The following is a 17,371-nucleotide window of genomic DNA, read 5'->3' as shown; positions in this document are numbered from 1 at the left end:
TCTGGCAAGAAGTTACGAATTCTCTGCACCCCAGTGATGCACCTCTCATCTGTTACTTCAGAGATGCACTTTGTGTGCACCTGGCACCTTTGAAAATGACAGTGCCTCACAGAGCTCTGGCCCCTGGGCTCTCAGACCCGTCGGCATTAGTAGGCTGAAATGTGAGGTTGGAGAGCCAACCCAAAGCCTAAGCGGGAAGGAGAAGCGATCTCCTTTTCTGAATTTCATGGAAGGAGTTTCGTGTTCTCTCTACTGCTAGTCACTCTTGAGTCAGGCTAGGCTGGGGGTCGGGGTACTGGGTTCTCTTGCAGACCTCTTCCTTTAAAAAATGGAAAAAAAATATGTATGGTCATTTGGGTTGTTACCTTTATTTCTCACATTCTTAACACTTTCATCTATAAAATGAGGGTAAACTCATTCCAGACCACAGGGCTATTAACAGTAAGCAGTGAAGCCTTTAAAAAATGCTGAGTTACACTCTCCCATGTGTCTGATAGATTCTTCCTTTCTTCTTCCCAGTTATTTGCGTCCATATCATCAGCTCTACTAGACTACAGACTTCTTGAAAGCAGGAGCGATGTCTGATTTATATCCATCTCCTTCAAGACGCCTAGCACAGAGCAGATTCTCAGTGTCGGAAAAGTATGCGTAGCACAGATGGAGTAAAAGTGCGAAAAGTCAACCAGCTGTTAGCGCTGCAGGTGGAGAATCTCTCGTTCCTACCCCCACCCCTCACAGGAACTGACTGACTTGGATCCGACTTTAAAAGGGAAAAGTTCTTCCCCTGAAAGGTTAAGACAAGGAGTGGTCAAGTAATTCTAGAACATGTCTAACCTGAAGGTCTGTGCTCAAGAGTGGAGAAGAGTAGGTGTTTCGTACGCTTGTTGGCATCACATTTGCTTTGAGAGACGTTCCCTCTCTCAGGAGAACATATGGAAAGCAATGAGGTAAAAAAAATGAATCACAGTAAAAGAGGCTGGAAGGAAGGAGGCGGGAGCTGTCCCACTCAAAAAGAATTCCACACACAGGCAAGTAAACGTAGTGAGTTTATTGGATTTCTAAATATAATGACGTAGTTGCGATTCTTTAACAGAAAAAAAGGAATATAATTTTCATATTTATTCTTATACAGCGTTGGAAAAACATAATTGATAGAAAAAACTGATAGAAGGTAAATAGAAACATGATTTAATATAGTTGGTAATGTATAAATACAAAAGAAAATACCCAAATCACTTGCTTATAACAGGTTCTATCCTCTTACCAGGAGGGCTATTTTGGGTAGATCAGTGATGGTTCATGATGTAGTGGCGAAATGCAATTTGCTAAGAATAAAAAAGAGAAATCTGTGTTCTGGGAATACCATGGCCCTGCCAGTAGCACACACATGAAAAAAGGCATATTCCGTATATGTTTTTGTGTGGCTTTCTCTAAGTCAAAGAATGTCATTCAGACCAGCAGCTGATCATGGCGGGGCTATGCCTGTACTTAGGAGGAAGTTCTTGCTCTTTGACACATTTAATACAGAGAAAACCTGGCTTCTCCTCTTCTCCCCCTTCTCCTTGATCTATCCACTTATAAATACCATTTAACATTTAATGTAAAACTCTCTCATAGTCACGATCAGACTGAAACCTGGAGCAAAGCCATGCGATGCTCTTTCCCGGTCCATCTTGGATCCAAGGAGGAAAAACTGTGTGGGAAAAACTCTGTGTGTCCTGATGCCCCTTCTGATATCATATAGAGATTTCTGAGCTCTTATCTAACACTAACATCTCTCTAAAAAGTAGAAATTGACTAGTATTGAAATTGCATAAGGTAAGAACAGAACAAGAACATCAACAGGAAGAGTGGACAGTTTTTGTGAAGAGTATCACTGTCTCCAAGGAGACAAATGGTCTCGTAACATGACAACTCAGGAAGGTGGTCCATCCTCTTGAAATTAATGAAACGGTGACACCCCCCCCACCCCAGTTTAAGTAGTGGAGCTCCTGAGATGGCAAACGGAAGGATGGCTGCCTGCAACGGCATGGAAAGCATCTTCCACCCCTTATCCTCCTTCCCTTCCATTTGGTGAAACTGGGTGGGACAGGAGACAACTTTACAACCAAGAGGATGCCAAGAGCTTCCTTGGGAACAGGCTAACTGGAGGTATCTTGCTTTCCCAAAGCAGAGGCGGAACCAAGTGAACATGGAACCAACTGACTTAGAAGGGAAGAGAGCGACTTGGCAAGTGGGATTTGCCAGCTGGTTGAGTCAGACGACACATTGAGAAAGATCTTTTTTGGAAGCACGTCCTCCCTTCAACCCTTTTCCTAAAATCACACAGTCCACCTCGTCCCACTTACTGGAGCCCTCTCCTACTGCCGCACCTGGGGAAGAATCCGTCTTCCTAGGCTGTGCTGCTGCTCCACGGACAAGAGCTGCAGCCACGATGCCAGGGACAGACCATGGAAACAAAAGCCATTAGACAACATATGCTACTATTTTGAAGAATCAAAGTAGAGAGATGCTCTAAGGATCTGGCAAGGGCATCTGGCCCCCTGAGCCTCCAATTCTCAGGAGCCAAGACTTTTCTTTAGTTTTCACTGATGTTAGCCTGAGAGAGGAAAGGGGAAGCGATGTGCTGACATGCTAAACCCACCAATGCTTAGTTTATAAAACACACATATGACACATACCCTAATACAGATCCTGGCTCATTAATTCTCTTCGACAATTCTTTTTCCTGACTGAATGTTCCAATTCCAGAAAGCACATATTCCCTTGAGGGAGAGGACAGGAAGCCTCAGCGCTGTGCCACCATCCAGGAGGATATAAATACAAAGTGGCTGTATCAGCAAGGGATGCGCAGGGAATGAGCTTGCAGTCTGTTCCATGGTGCCACTCGGGAGGCGATACTGGAAATGAGTGACTTTCTTCCCTTTGGCAAGGCTTCCTTATCTTAGCACCTACTCCTTTCGATGGTGTGTTTTTGAAGGCTTCACGGTCTGACTCTGGGTGCCGTGTGTACAGACATATGTAGGAATAACGTTTATGTTTCTCAGAATAGGCACTTTTTGAAGGCAGTAAATCTAAAAGTAAAGTTAATAGAGCCTATATTTAGTGCTCATCTTCTCACTTTGCTGATGTGTATGCTGAACAGAAGATCACAGATTTGAGTCAGTCTCGCAAAGAGGCCGGAGTCGGCAAATGGCTCTATTCAGAGCTGGGGAAGTCTTGCCAACTCAACTGTAGCTGTTAAAAGGCAGACTTGGAGAAGGTGCAATCGTTTTTCTCAAAGGTGACAGCACAGAAGGAGAAAAGCCTGTGACAAAGCCATGAAATAAAAGCTGGTGTGTGCGGCTCAGAGAAAATTACCATCCTCGGGCTCTGTGTCTTTGCACCACGTCTACTTGACGGCACAGAGTTGCTACCCAGAAAGTTCTTCCTTTCCCTTCCTTTTTTGGGGGGGCGCGTCTCATAATCCCAGCAGAGAAAGAGCCAGCCCCAAATCTGCAAAACTAACAATAAAGTGAAATTTAAAAGGCAAAACAAAAAATGGAGTAATTAGTTGCACAGGTAACATGGTAAAATTCCCACCCTACATCCAGCGGTGACACTTTTGCATCTAGTTAGAATCTTTGCTTAAGGCACATGAAATCATGTAATTTTTTTAATGCTAAATAATCAGACAATCGATGTCATCCTTAATTCTGTTTGCTCGTTCATCTGCTTCCTGAACACGAATGAGGACTAATTCAGAGGTTGGGGAGGTATGCGTTCTCACTTTAAGATGAAATAATTCTTGGATCATTTGTTCATCAGCTTTCCCAACAGAATAAACGGGTACTGAAAGGAAGAAAGTCATTTCACCATGGCTTTGCGACTGCTTCGTTATAAACTGTTGGTGGGTGACGAGATTTAGCTTCCAGGGCCCTAAATATCCTTCATCAAGGATACAGCTCAGTTCAGATATTTCAGTTGAGTAAGAAGGCTGGCACAGCCTACACCAGTTCTGATCTGCCACCTTGTGAGGAGAGTCCAAGGCACTTTGACGCTTCCTGGCACGCTCACCCGGACAGGCTGATGGAGCGGCACTCGCCTACACACTCAGCACAAGGTGTACAGGCCTAGTAAAATGCAAACACTGCCCAAGTATCAACTCGCCTTTTACTGTTTGAAAGTTAAAATATGAGGCCATTCCTACTGTTGGCATTTAAATGATAAAATCTCTTCCTCTCAAAGTCTGTATTTGAAGGAATGAGACATGTTGGCAGATACATCACAACCTGGCTGAGCTCTTCTACTTCTGGTTTATAATTACTAAGTGATCATCACTGTCACCCAAAGAGAAAGAGAGATCAAAAGGAACTGGATTTTTTTTTCCCTTTAGATTTGTCTCCAAGAAAGAAAAAAAAACAAGAGAAATATATCCAAGAAAAGCTACTTCGCCCTCTTTTGCATTTTCTAAATGACTTCAGAGATGGAGTGAAATAATTTGGCGTGGAAAGACATTCAGGCTTAATATTTACTCCCTCGTGATGGAGGGAAAGGAGTCCAAAAAGCAACGATTTTTCTTACGCCTCAGTCTGAAGCGAAGCAGACCCCGAACAAAGTGGCGACACAATGCATCAACACTAATCGCCCAGGAATAATCCTTTATCCTTTTCCCAACAGATAGAAATGTAAAGAGAGAATCAAGCAGGAGGGATTCCACCCCCACCTCAAATTGCTCTGGCATATTTTAAGAGATAAATGGAGCCGTACAAAATTTAAATAGCTTTTTCTTTTCTTTTTTGGCAGCCACAAAAATGGGTCAGGTCTAGAAATTATTAGTTTCTTGGCCTGAAAAATCCAAGTGTTTTAAAATAAGATTTCCTTTTTGAAAGATCAGCTCTCTTGGAAGATGCCTGTGTGTGTATGTGTGTGAGTTTGTGTGTGTGCGTGCACGTGTGGGCACTCACGTGCATGGGTGTGTATTTTGAAGACAGCACTGTGGTATTTTCCCTAAGTAAGAGGGGGGCAATGTTGTGTAGAATGGGGGAAAGAAAAAAAAAGAGTAATTTCTTTCATACTATGTAAAGATAAATCAGAGTTTATGGCGCCTTTTATTTTTATTTAAAGGGCTGCTTTTTCATATTCACAGCCTCACATTTATTCCGACAAGACATCACAGGTTCCAGCCAAGTGAGTCTCTGACTCAGGAGTACTCACCTAGATAATTCTGAAAATTTCTCAAAATGCTGCCTGTACTAAGCCACTCCTGTGCTGGGGGTCGCCATTTCTTCCACAGGAATCATTTTCCGCTCCGTCAATCATAACATTCATTACACCTCACGGGAAGATGCAGCACCTTTCCAGGGTCTGAATGTTGCCAGCTCAGCCAGGGCTACTCCCCAGTTGGCCCCACCGGCACCTCCTGTATTTTCCAGGTGTGAAGATTGGAGAGGGGTGAGGGGCCATCTGTTATTCAACCTGCCCCTTGTGAATCCCAGGGAAATTAAGCAGGTGGATGATGAGACCTCCATGATGGATGGTGGATCTAGGAAGGGAAAATTACTAGAAAGCTTAATAGGTAAGATCATCTTAAAGGTTCCCTGCAGTAGATTTGACTCAGATAAAGAAATAATATTTATCAGTTAGCAGATTTTAACTTAAAGCCAAACAACTATAAGGAGACATGGGGAGGAAATACAACCCCAAGTGCACACATCAAAAGTCACAGCTTCCTGAGGGGTGCAGCTCAAGGGAAGGACCGCCCAGCTGTGGACCTGCCACGTGGAACGGGTTCTAGAATAACATGCTCAGGCTTCCAAGTCAGTCCGCTGGGAACGCGCAGTACCAGACCCCCCGTGATAAGCACACACAAATCACAGAACGACAACAGCTGGGGAAGCCAGGCTATCAAATGGCAAAAGCCAAGTCACAGGACTGCAACGAGTTCCAGGGCATTTGTTCACAGGCATCTCGAGGTCAGGGTCGGTCGGTCGGCTCGATCATGCCTGATGCTGTCATATTCTTGGTGGGCCTCGAATAAGCGTGGCCGGAGAGAGAATCTGCCCTGTTTACCCACAGCGGTTCCTGCCTCTGTGGGGCACACACCCTGGCCCACCAGAGACAGGCTTGTCTGAAGGATCACATCACCTCCACACTCCACTGAATTCTAAATGATTCGGTCTCGGCTGATATTCTGAACCTCACAGTTCCAGAGAATTTTTCAGTTAATGCAAAGCAAACCACTGTCTCTGGGGAAACTTGCCGCAGCGAACTTCAGGCCTGCTGTGTGTGTTCCTAGCGGTGGCCTGTCCTCACTGACTCCACCGCGCTGCCCATCAGACAGAACACCTGGCAGTTTCCCACAAGATGACACAGAAAAGGCACGCAAGCTCCAGATGGTCTCTGCCACCTGCCAGCGAAGTGACCTATGGGGGCACGGGGGTCTGCAAGAAGCACACGTCGTGCCCTCTGTGCCCTGAGAGCCACGCCTGCAGAGGGCACGGGAATGCCAAGACCTGGGGACGTCCCCAAATCTGCCATTTACCGGCTCTATTGCTTTTGGCAAGTCACTTAACGATTCTGAACCTCAGCTTTCTCTTCCAGGATAGGGCTATTAATAACCTTCCTCCCAGGGCTGTTCTACGTGCGAAAGCAGTTTGTAAGCTCTCTTAGGAGTTATTATTTTAGAGCTCAGAAAGCCACCTCCCGGTCCTGCCCAGGGGGCTGGTGACAGGTTCTGACATCAGGGCTCTCGAATTCCAGGCAGGGGTGGAAGAGTCTGCAAGCCTGGTTCTCTCAGAGACCAGACGATGCTACTGCAGCTCCACAGGAACTCAGGACAGTAATGAAAGAATTTACACATTTCTGCAGAAAACCAGAACATAATAGAACCTCCGTCTTTCGCACAGAACAACTGGCCAGAAGTAATACATTTCAGCAGGACCATGATCTTCTGCTTTTGACGCTTTCCTTGTTAGAAGTGGAGATCACACACTGACATTTCCTCACATTTCAGGGTCACTATCAGCAGGTGGGATGACGAGTGTATTTCATGGGTTAGTTACTGGGAGGAGCTACATAACAACTGTCAGAACAGTTTGTCTTTTGAATAAGAAAGTAAAAACCACAACCCCAAACTCAGAAACTCTAAAACCTGACCCTCAGAAAATCCTTCAGACTATTTTTAAGGATGTTTAAGGATATTTATAATCCTTCAGCTAAAAAAAAAAATCAAAGTTTTGTTTTTAAATATGTTGCTAAAAACAAAATATATTTGGAAAGAAAACAGAGGGAAGAAGCACATTTTGTTATGTACTAAAGATTAATTTTGTGTGGCACCAAGGAGCACCTAAGCCCCGGAGTCTGGTTCTGGAGCCTGGAACAAAGTGTGATGGAGGAAATGGAAGAGCTTAAGAAGTAATGAGCTTCTTGATGCAGGTGACGTTTAAGTAGAGTCTGGATTATCCCTTAGCAATAAATCTGTAAGGGAATCGTAACATCAAGTGGACCGAGAAGCAATAGGAAAAGAGGCATCTTGCTCATAGTCTTGTGGGGGCTCAAAAGACAGGGTGTTCAAGAGTGCAGTATGTAGCTATGAGCTGATATGAATATCCGTTTGTATATTATCAAAAAAGGTTCCGATTCATGCTGTAAGTACTGGATTATATTTTGACAGCTTTTCCTATCTTACAGTTATATAGATATGGAAAAGCAAATAACAATTGAATCAACCTTCCTCTATGCTTTTCAACTTCTCACTGACCCCAAGTATCTGGAAGCCACTTCTCCTGATAAGGACCTTCCAGAATCTGTAAAGCAGAGGGTTTTCTGTGGGTATAACCTATGCTCTCCTGTTGTTTCTGGTGCCTTAAATATTCCTCTCTCAACTTCTAAATCAAGCCTATGAATCAGTACAAGATTTCTTAACAAATTTCACTCTTCCAGGAAGCGTCACTGATGCCACTGGGAAGAATTACTTTTGCTGATGCTACACTCCTTCCTCTGGAGTACAGACGGAACCTCTTTGATCTCACTGCAGTTGGCCTGAATCGAAGTTACTTAGGGGCTGATTCCCTTAGAGTGATTATTAAATTGAGTAGATGAGTAAAAGATAAAGATGTTAGAAGATAAAAGTATAGAGAAAATGTGGACTGCTAAGGACACTTCCTGACTGACTGAGCAGGGAAGTTGCTCACTTGATCTGAAGTGCAGCATCTCCAGGTACAAACATTTGTTCAAAGAAGATGAAAGCTAGTCTCAAAAATCAATCAGCCAGAAACATTTATGTGGAAATTTTGAAGTGCCCAGGACTCTTTTTGCATATGCAGTACGGGAACATGGACAAGACAGGTCTTACTCTTGAAAAGACAAAGATAAAGGGAAAAGGTTGGAAGACTCTGTGAACGCTGACCAAGAAGTGGGACTTTCATGGATGACACAAGCACCAGCTCGCTTCCTAGTCTCAGACTGACTTTGACTTTGGGAACGTCAAAATCAGTAAAGGCCATGCCTGTTCTGCTCACATGGGAGACCTATCCTCCTCCATCCTCCACTCTCCTGGGTCTGAGTCCTTGGGGGGATGTCCACATTGAATATTAGTTTCCTTTGGATGATTCCAATTCTACTTACTTTCAGCCCTGAAAAAAGTGGTGTTATCTGGCCTGATCCAAAATGATTGCTACATTTCATTGAGTAGATTGAAATAAAATTAGGAAATATTGTTGAGTCCAACTGTTCAAAGGAGAAGCAGAAGGGTGATTGGACTTGATACCATGTCACTAAATGAGGAAAGCTGAAAGAGTAGTGATATCCAACCTAGAGACCAAGATTTAGACATTAGACTTCTTTTGTAGCTTCAGAGCCAGAGTTTCATTTAACAAATGGAAGAATTTTCATAGAAAAAAGCTGCCCCAATGGTAGAAGGGACTGCTGCGAATGGTACTACATACCGGCCAGGTCTAGAAAATGTGGGAGGGTGACTTGTCAGCAAAATAACAGGAGATTCAGATCCTTAAAGGACCCATGAGTCTATGTGTAGAACAGCACTGTGGCTTGGGGTCAGCTATGACCCTCTACACTGGTACAGAACACAAGATGACATAGTGAAACCTGGCTCAATCTTCGTAGATCATTCTACTCCTGGGGCTGAAAACTGAATTTAGAAGCTGTGTTCAGTACCAAGTTGCTTGAATGTGAGTGTCATTTAATAAGACTTCTATTTGTGTGTATTAGGTAAATGTATCAGAGTTAGATGAATGATGTTTTCCCTTGCCCATACATGGATGAGCATCTTGGAAAAAGTAACAAAGACACACATAGAGAAGGACTTATGCAACCATCTTAAAGTATCACAAAGGAATTAGCTGTAGGTTTCTCTGTTCTTTCTAGTATATATAACTTTTTGCAAGTAGAGTATCAATTTATGCTTATAACAAAGGTTAGCATGAGAGATACTGAATTGGTTAGAAACTGCTGTAAATTAAATAGCAATCAGAAATAAAGGGCAAAGATTCCAGTAATTTTTTGTGGAGTATCAATGGGGAAAAGTCAATGAGTTTAATAAAATGCATCTTCTACCAACTGGCTATGCAATAAGCCACTTGCATGCTGAGTAACTGAAAACAGAGTCCACAACTTTTTGCAGAAGGGCTGGGGAAGTAAAGCAGAGAAAGGAGCAAGTGTTCTCCCTGTCTAGATTGAAGGGAAAATGTGTTATTCTATATTTCTTCCTTTTTAAACTTAGTACGATAAAATTGGTTTTCTGTGCTTGTAAGTAAAAAAGGGGAGAAGTAGTACAAATCGAGTACAGCTGTCTAGGCAAGACATTACAGAAAGTGGGTGACTGGATTTAAACAAGAGACCCCAGACCGAAGAAACTCCTGCTCACTGTGCTCACCAGGTAAGCCCACCGGAAAGGGATGATGAAACACTGACGGTGTGAAACTAGAAACATCTGACCTTCCGAGATGCTTCGGGTGTAGCGTGGCTTGCCCAAGAGTAGGTAAGAACCTGCACCACCATCCATCAGAAAGAGAATGAGCTACAGCCCTCCCACAGAAGGATGAAAGGACGTGGGTTATGAAAGTTCTGTGTAGTTTCGGCCATACCACGGGGCTGAGAAGACGCTCTCATTTCACTCTCTTCTGACAAGGGAAAAATACATTGTTAGCCATAATGATTTTTAAACACCTCATAAACTTGGAAACATAAATATTTTATGTGTTTAAACAACTATAATTGCTAATCATTAAAACCCCTGTGAAAACTCTCAGAGTTGGACTATGCAAGAATTCTCTTGTCATCTTTTTAATTGACCTTCCCCTTCTCTGGAATTCTTCCTTCCCTCCTGAGTCCCTCTCTTCTTGGAGACAGGTTAAAAAACAAAACAAAACAGAAACAACAACCTCTGCCTATATATCAAAACAACACACCCACTGAGACTATCGTTAATTCTGGGCAGATTCACATATGTGCTGAATTATGTATGTACTGGGTATGCTTTTACTTTGCTCACATGTGACCCTCCCAAAAAGGAAAATCAAGGTCAACTTGGAGAAGATGGAACTGAAGACAGAAACCAAAAATGGAAACACATTCCTAAAATCATCAGCTTTTTCCAAAGAAACTAAAAAAAATGGATAGAAAGGACATGTTTTTATCAGTGTTAGTCAGAGTTCAAAAGAGTCTCAGACCTAAATGCTTGACGGAGAGACCCAGCTTGTTCTTCTCAGGTTGTTTTCATAAACAGACTACAGGCCTGTCATCTGTGCTTCCGGAAAACCTCTGTTGCTGCCCCACCCCCTGAAAAATACTGTGTATTAGGTTTTCAAGTGTTCAAGTATTAGGATGTAATATTATTGTCATGGGAAAAATGCTGATATGTGTAAAAATTCTAGAAGGATAATAGTTTTTCCCTGCCATAAGGAAAATTCTCAAGTTTCACTGATCTAAAATAACCAGCCACCACTTAAAACCATGATTGTTTTGTTGGTCAAAATGCTTTGGATTAAAGTAAAAAGAACCTTAACCTAGTCTTAGAAAGATCATTTTGCACATAGCTGGGAAAAGTAGGGCAGTCATAAATGAATTTGCCAAGAACTCTATGATCTGAATCCCTGATGAAAACTCATTAAAATAAAACTGAAAGACTCTATTATCTCACCTCACTTTATGAATAAACACAATCTGGAAAATATGTCCTTTTAAAGGAAGGATTTATGGAGGTTGCATATATCTTGCAGTAGAACAAGTCTTCCCTTAATATGATCACAATTCCATAAGGAGCCTAATGCATTGATTTAATTTATTTATGAACAGTCCAAGCGGAATAGCATTAATGAGTAGAAATCAGAAGGAACAAAGGGAGGGAGGAAAGAAGGGAAGAAAGGAAGAGGGAGGGAGAAATGGAGGGAAAGCAAGAAAGAGGAAGAACTCTCATCAAGTCAGATAGCTTTAATCAGATCACTTTTTAAAGGTTTGGAATAATAAGTCAGCTTAACAACAGACTCATAAGAAAAGTTACCTGTGAAGGAAATAATTTGACCTGAAATGTTCATGACTGCACCATCAAAATGACTCAGAACCAAGATCCTCAGCTGGTTCTGTCCACCATTAAATTAAAAAACAAAACAAAACAAAAACAGACAAATCAAAAAGTTATGGCAATTAAAGAAGTGGATATGCTGAACGGGTGTTAAAGGCCCAAGCGGAAGTCTCTGACAAAACCAGAGGAAGGCCACCAAGGCAGACCACCCAATCATCAACAACATCCAAGACACACCTCGTGGCATAAGGATGCTTTCCTAGTTTAGGAATCTACAAGGCACTTCAAGAGACGGCGAGGACAGAAATACTGTTAGCATACATGAAGGTGAAGGGTTCAGACTTCTCTGGATTTTGACTTTTTGATCAGTATATCTTTGAGGCGTGGGGGTGGTAATTTACGTGATAGACACTTGAGTGGAGCATTCATAGTAACGTAAAGTTCTTGAAAATTAAGGCAGAAGTACACGTGGCTCTCTGATTATCTCCCATGGAAGTGCACCAGAAGAGCGATCTCAGGAAATGGACTTGAGGCACATTTCGCAGAGGTATATCTTTGTCAGCCTCCTGGTTTCCTACAGATGGCTAAAGCAGGGTATGGAACATGCTGTCATATTTCATTCATAACACACATGTCCTGTAGCTCCAGGCAACAGATGGACAATCGCTTGTTTAAACTACAAATGTGAAATCCTAAGGTAGAACAGCAATACTTCTAGAAATGTATATGGCAAAAAAGGCCTACCCAAGCCAAGAGGAGCGGCGAGAGGCTGTGAGGTCACATCAGTGTTTCCCTGATCTCCCTAGCAGCTGCCGTCATTTCCCCAACACCCTTCAAAACCTGATAATGGAGGGACCAAGGGGCAGCCGAGGCAAATTTGACAAGAGAAGCCCCAACCACATCAAATAGAAATAACACTGTTATTCCTGGCTGGTTCACATTAATAGGATATTTACTAACTAGGAAAACCGTTGGAAGTTGTGCTTTCAGAGTCCTGTCCATAGTCCATAAACCCTCTGTGACAGCCCCATGCTAAAATGCTCTTTTCCTTCCTCTCCACCCAAATATAAAATACTTGTTGAAATGGAGTTAGAGTTTTATACACTTGAAACATCAAAAACATCTTTGCAGAATCTTTCATAGTGGGACAACAGTGATAGGGCTGATAACTCCACTGTGTTAATCAGCATACACTCAATGAAGTAATTTTGATCAGAGAAGTTGCTTCTACAGAAACAATGTGTTAATGAGAGGAAAAAGAACCCCTATCTTTGGGCTGCAGAGAGGTCTGAGATCTCAAAGCCCTCATGCATTCTGCTTGGACACAAAACTTATTTTTGAGTCTTAAAGGCCAATTTGCTTGCAGATGAGACTCCACAGAGTTGTCTTGAGCTGGGGATCCAGGCAATGGAGAAATCTCATTTTGAAATGGTCCACAGAGCCCAGGACATAGTGGGTTTTTTTTCCTTTTCCAACGTCTCTCATGTTACATGGAACTACCAAATATTTGTGTTCTTGACAATTTTTTTTAAAAAAATCAGTATATTTTTACAAACTTTCTCTTATAGACTCTCTGATTCTTTTCCATTATTTATGTATTTAAATGATAACCATCAAGACAATACATCAAAAGAGAATTATAAACCTTAAGGTGATAGATCTTTATATCTCTGTTATAGGCAAAATTTCATGTAACTAAAACAGTAAAGAGTGATTTGGCATTGTTGACACCAAACAATTAATAGAAGACAAGATAGCGATATAAATCATAGAGTTAAGAAATCCTGAAATAAAATATTTTAGGATCCTTTCCTTATTATACCTTGTGAAAGAAAAAAAAAATCTAAATCTAAATATTCTGTATATGTCTGTGTGCACATTCATTATTATAAAAGTATGATAAGTCTATATTAAAAAGAGATTTACTTTAAAAATCTTTGGTAAAGATACTCTGAGGTTATGTGATAAAAATGCACTATAAAGATTGTAAGCAAGCAGATTCTGGCAATGCCACAGGGATGGGTCTGTGACAGCATTTCTCACAACTTTTTTTTTTTTGGCATGTAAACATTCAGTTACATAAGGACTTAAATGTAACAAACAAGTAGAATGTTATTGCATTTTTATAGGATAAATATTTCATAAATTCTCCCTATTTTGGCAAAATTCATAATAGGATGACTGCACTTCAAGAGATAAAGGTCATCCCTCAATAAATCGGGTTCTTTGCTTTTGACCTAAAGACAGTTTCTTCCAAGTATGTCATAGGAAACAAGTCACTGAAGCAATTCAAGCAGATTACATTATCACCCCAATTGTCTAATAATCAGTGCTCCTTGAGGTCATCAGCATGCTCTGGCTTTTAATTTGGAAATCAGAAGTTCAGAAATACAGTTGCCACTGTAGCCTAAAATTCACACACTGCCCGTAGTGAATCCCTTATATTTCACATGATGAGAAATATAAGACATAAGTTAAGGATTGCGAGGTAAGGAAAGGGCAGTGGTCAAAGGAAACGTTGAAAAGCTACAACTCTGGTGGCTCTAAAATAAAACTGGTGACCCCAGCAAATGAGCCACAGATTAACTCAGAAGAGCCACAGGCTTAAGAATTTCTCATTGGAAAAAAAAAATTTTTTTTTGGAACCACCCTTATGATTATTCCTACTAAAGTAAATTTAACTGTGATTCTTGCGGCCAGGGTTGTAATTCAAAACATGCAAAAATAATTTTTCATTTCTGAGTGTTAACAGTAAAAATTAAAAAAAAGTCAAGACTAGAAAGCTGACTTTATCACTTTTTTCTAATCATGAAAAAGATACCTGTGGAATCAGGGAAGGGTTTAAAGGGAAATGTTAACTATATTTGTTACATTTGTTTCTTAAACTGGGTGTCACAGAGATTCATTATATTATTATTTATATTTTTGTGTATATTTAAAATACTTTATAATTTAAAAGTATATACTTGTGGAAGATTTGAAGAAAAGTTTAACTAATCTTAATCCAAAATACTTAGTCTACAAAGTGGTAACCTGCTACTAAGAGAGGCATCACTCCTTAAAAGAAACACGTTGGAACCTAACAAAGCAGATGTGGTTCTGCAGTTGGCAGGCAAGCATTCCACTGCCCAATAAGAGTTTGAATAAAGATTCCAGGCAGAGACTCTGCATATTTTTAGCTCAAAAAGGCATTTTTTTTTTCAGTGATTGTCTTTGAAAGTGTGGTATAAATGTCACATCGAAGATAGGAAAATGTCTTCTGCAATATGTAATTTGAGTTGCAGAAGGATTATAAAAATAATGAAACTGTGGTTTCACAATCTTTTCAAGCTTTCTTGTCTTTTTAAAGTAAACTAAAGAAAACTAACACAATTTTATGTGCTCTGATTTGCAATTGTCAGGCAAAAAGGACCTGGTCCAGGAGGGAAAAATAAAAAAGAATTTGAACCGTGCTTTATAGCTATCTTCTTCTAGGGAAAAAGTCAATTTTGGTAGTTGTGTTTAGAAGTTAGAAAAAAATGCGGCAATATTTCTGCTATGAAAAAGTGGGACAGTACTGGAAATGTTACATTCTAGAGAAAACCAAGTTTGTATTATTATGTCCAGCTAGCACAGAAAAGGAAAATCTTAAGATCCATATTTTGGGGGTAATAATGAGCTTTTCAAACGGAAGCCCCAAACACTTTATCCAGCACACTTCATCTATAGTTTCTTTAGAAAAAGGCTGATGTTTGGTTTTCTCTCACCAATATCTGTTTTCAAATGAACCCTGGCCCCACTGGTCACTATAGACTTTGAATTTAAATGGCTGTAAATTAAATTTGGACTTGTTTTAATCTACGTAATTTGTAGCTTAAACGCTTTATAGCCTGACATGTAATTGTGCATTTTCCCCCCAGGGACACGATCAGTTTAGAGTGACAGAAAGATCTGTTTTTCAATACACAGTAAAAAGAATGGCTATCTTTTATGTTCACTGGCAATGTGGAAGTGATAAGATGGAGCCTTCAAGCCTAAAAGCACCTGTGAGCTGGCAGACTCACCCAGGGAAAACTGTGTGACAGCAAATACCACACTAAAACAAGCCATTCAACCAGATGAAAAGTGAGACAAACACAGGGATTAAAAGTTAAAGGAATGCAGAAGTGAATGGGATGGAGCATAATCCGTGCAAAAATGTGGAAGTCCTTGGGAACAAAGGCCCATCAAGGTCCTACATGATTAAATGTGAAATGTGTATTTGGTAAGAACTTAACAACAGCAAAAAGTCTCAGACTCTGTGTGTTTCTAAAGAAAGGTTAATAGTGGATGAAGTAGAGACCACCCTATGGCTTGATTGCCTTTCCTCTCTTTTCCTATATCTTTTCTTATGTTTTTCTTGTGTTTCATTTTCCTCATTTTCTCAGAGCCACCAACTAACGGCTAAACAGGCAACTGAACTTAAAGGTCAGTGCTCGCCTTGGCGGTCAGCACCCTGATGCGGGCGGAGTTGCAGGTCTTGCAGAGAATGTGTCCATCCAAAGGGTAGCAGCCTTGGTTGTCTCCCTCAGACAGGAGACCGCCACAATCCTGGAAAAATAAGACACAGGACAAGGATGTCAGTGCGAATGTCAACATGAGTCTTTGCGTTCCATTCAAGGCCAATTACTACCTTTCCTCTTCACACCGACCCCCCTAGTTCTTCCCCAGGATGTAGCACCCTATGTCTTGCGTTAAGTTGGAGTAGAGATTAGGGACATAAATGTGAACAGAATGACCCTCCTGAGGTCACTTAATGGGACTATAGGTCCAGGAAGAGACCAGCCCGAGGGTCTACGGCTCCAAGTGGTGGACCTGCTCCCCTCGCCCGAACAGCAACAGCCACAAGAACCAGAGAAAATAAAACAAGAATAGATCCTGAACTTCACTCACCTTTACCGCTGACATTAGCTTATGGTTTTCTCGAAAAATAAAATACACACACACACACACACACACACAGATGGAGGGACAGAATTTCTTGGTAATTCCAGGGTAAAAGAGAAACTGTAGAGGGACTCCTGCTAAGCAGAAGGGCCACCAGTGGGTCTGCATGCTCACTCCAACTTGAGAAAGAAGATGAAACTCTAAGGTTTGCGGGGAGGAGTGATCTGTCGTCTTTCTAAAGGGTACAGTGCGGTGTAGAGGAATGAGGGTGGGGCCGGGGGACAGGGCCCCTGGGCACCACCCTAGCTCTGTTCCTGGCAAGGAGGGCCAATAGCCACTCTGGAAATAATTCCTGCAATTCCTACCTTATGAAGCTGTTGGGAGGACCAAGGAGGAAAATGGGTGTGTGTGTGTCCTTTGAAAAAAATGCAAACAGCTTCATAATAGTAAGGAATTATACTGCTGTTGGCAGCACCCCTGAGCATCCATTTTGGAAAGTGTTACATGACAGCTAAATGCTGGCCTTCACCTCTGGAGGAAACAGAAGTTTCTTTGGAAAAGAAAAATACAGCGCTTCATCTCATGGTGTGTGCCCTTGCTACCATTAGTAGAAAGTCTTTTTTTAATTCTTTTTTTTTTAATTGAAGTATAGTCAGTTTACAATAGTGTGTCAATTTCCCATGTTCACAGCAGCACTATTTACGATGGCCAAGACATGGAAACAGCCTAAATGTCCCTCAACAGATGACTGGATAAAGAAGTTGTGGTGTATTTATACAATGGAATATTTTTCAGCCATAAAAGAAGGGTGGAATAGTGCCATTTGCAGCAACATGGATGGACCTGGAGAATGTCATTCTAAGTGAAGTAAGCCAGAAAGAGAAAGAAAAATACCATATGAGATCGCTCATATGTGGAATCTAAAAAAAAGACACCGATGAACTT

General features: G+C 41.4%; 1 protein-coding gene across 5 annotated transcripts in view; it reads right to left on the bottom strand.

The window, feature by feature from the left end:
• Positions 1 to 1,033: 1,033 nt before the first annotated feature.
• LPP (LIM domain containing preferred translocation partner in lipoma) overlaps positions 1,034 to 17,371 on the bottom strand; it is a 631,758-nt gene continuing 615,420 nt past the window's right edge. For all 5 annotated transcript variants that reach the window (XM_031453092.2, XM_064493711.1, XM_064493732.1 and 2 more), the window contains one exon: positions 1,034 to 16,090. In XM_031453092.2, the coding sequence (XP_031308952.1) occupies positions 15,962 to 16,090 (129 nt within the window). In that variant the 3' untranslated portion in view covers positions 1,034 to 15,961. The remainder of the gene's footprint in view (positions 16,091 to 17,371) is intronic.

This window comes from Camelus dromedarius, chromosome 2, assembly GCF_036321535.1.
Source record: "Camelus dromedarius isolate mCamDro1 chromosome 2, mCamDro1.pat, whole genome shotgun sequence".
NCBI lineage: Eukaryota > Metazoa > Chordata > Mammalia > Artiodactyla > Camelidae > Camelus > Camelus dromedarius.
The sequence above is the reverse complement of the archived record's forward strand: the minus strand, read 5'-3'. Positions and strand labels throughout refer to the sequence as shown.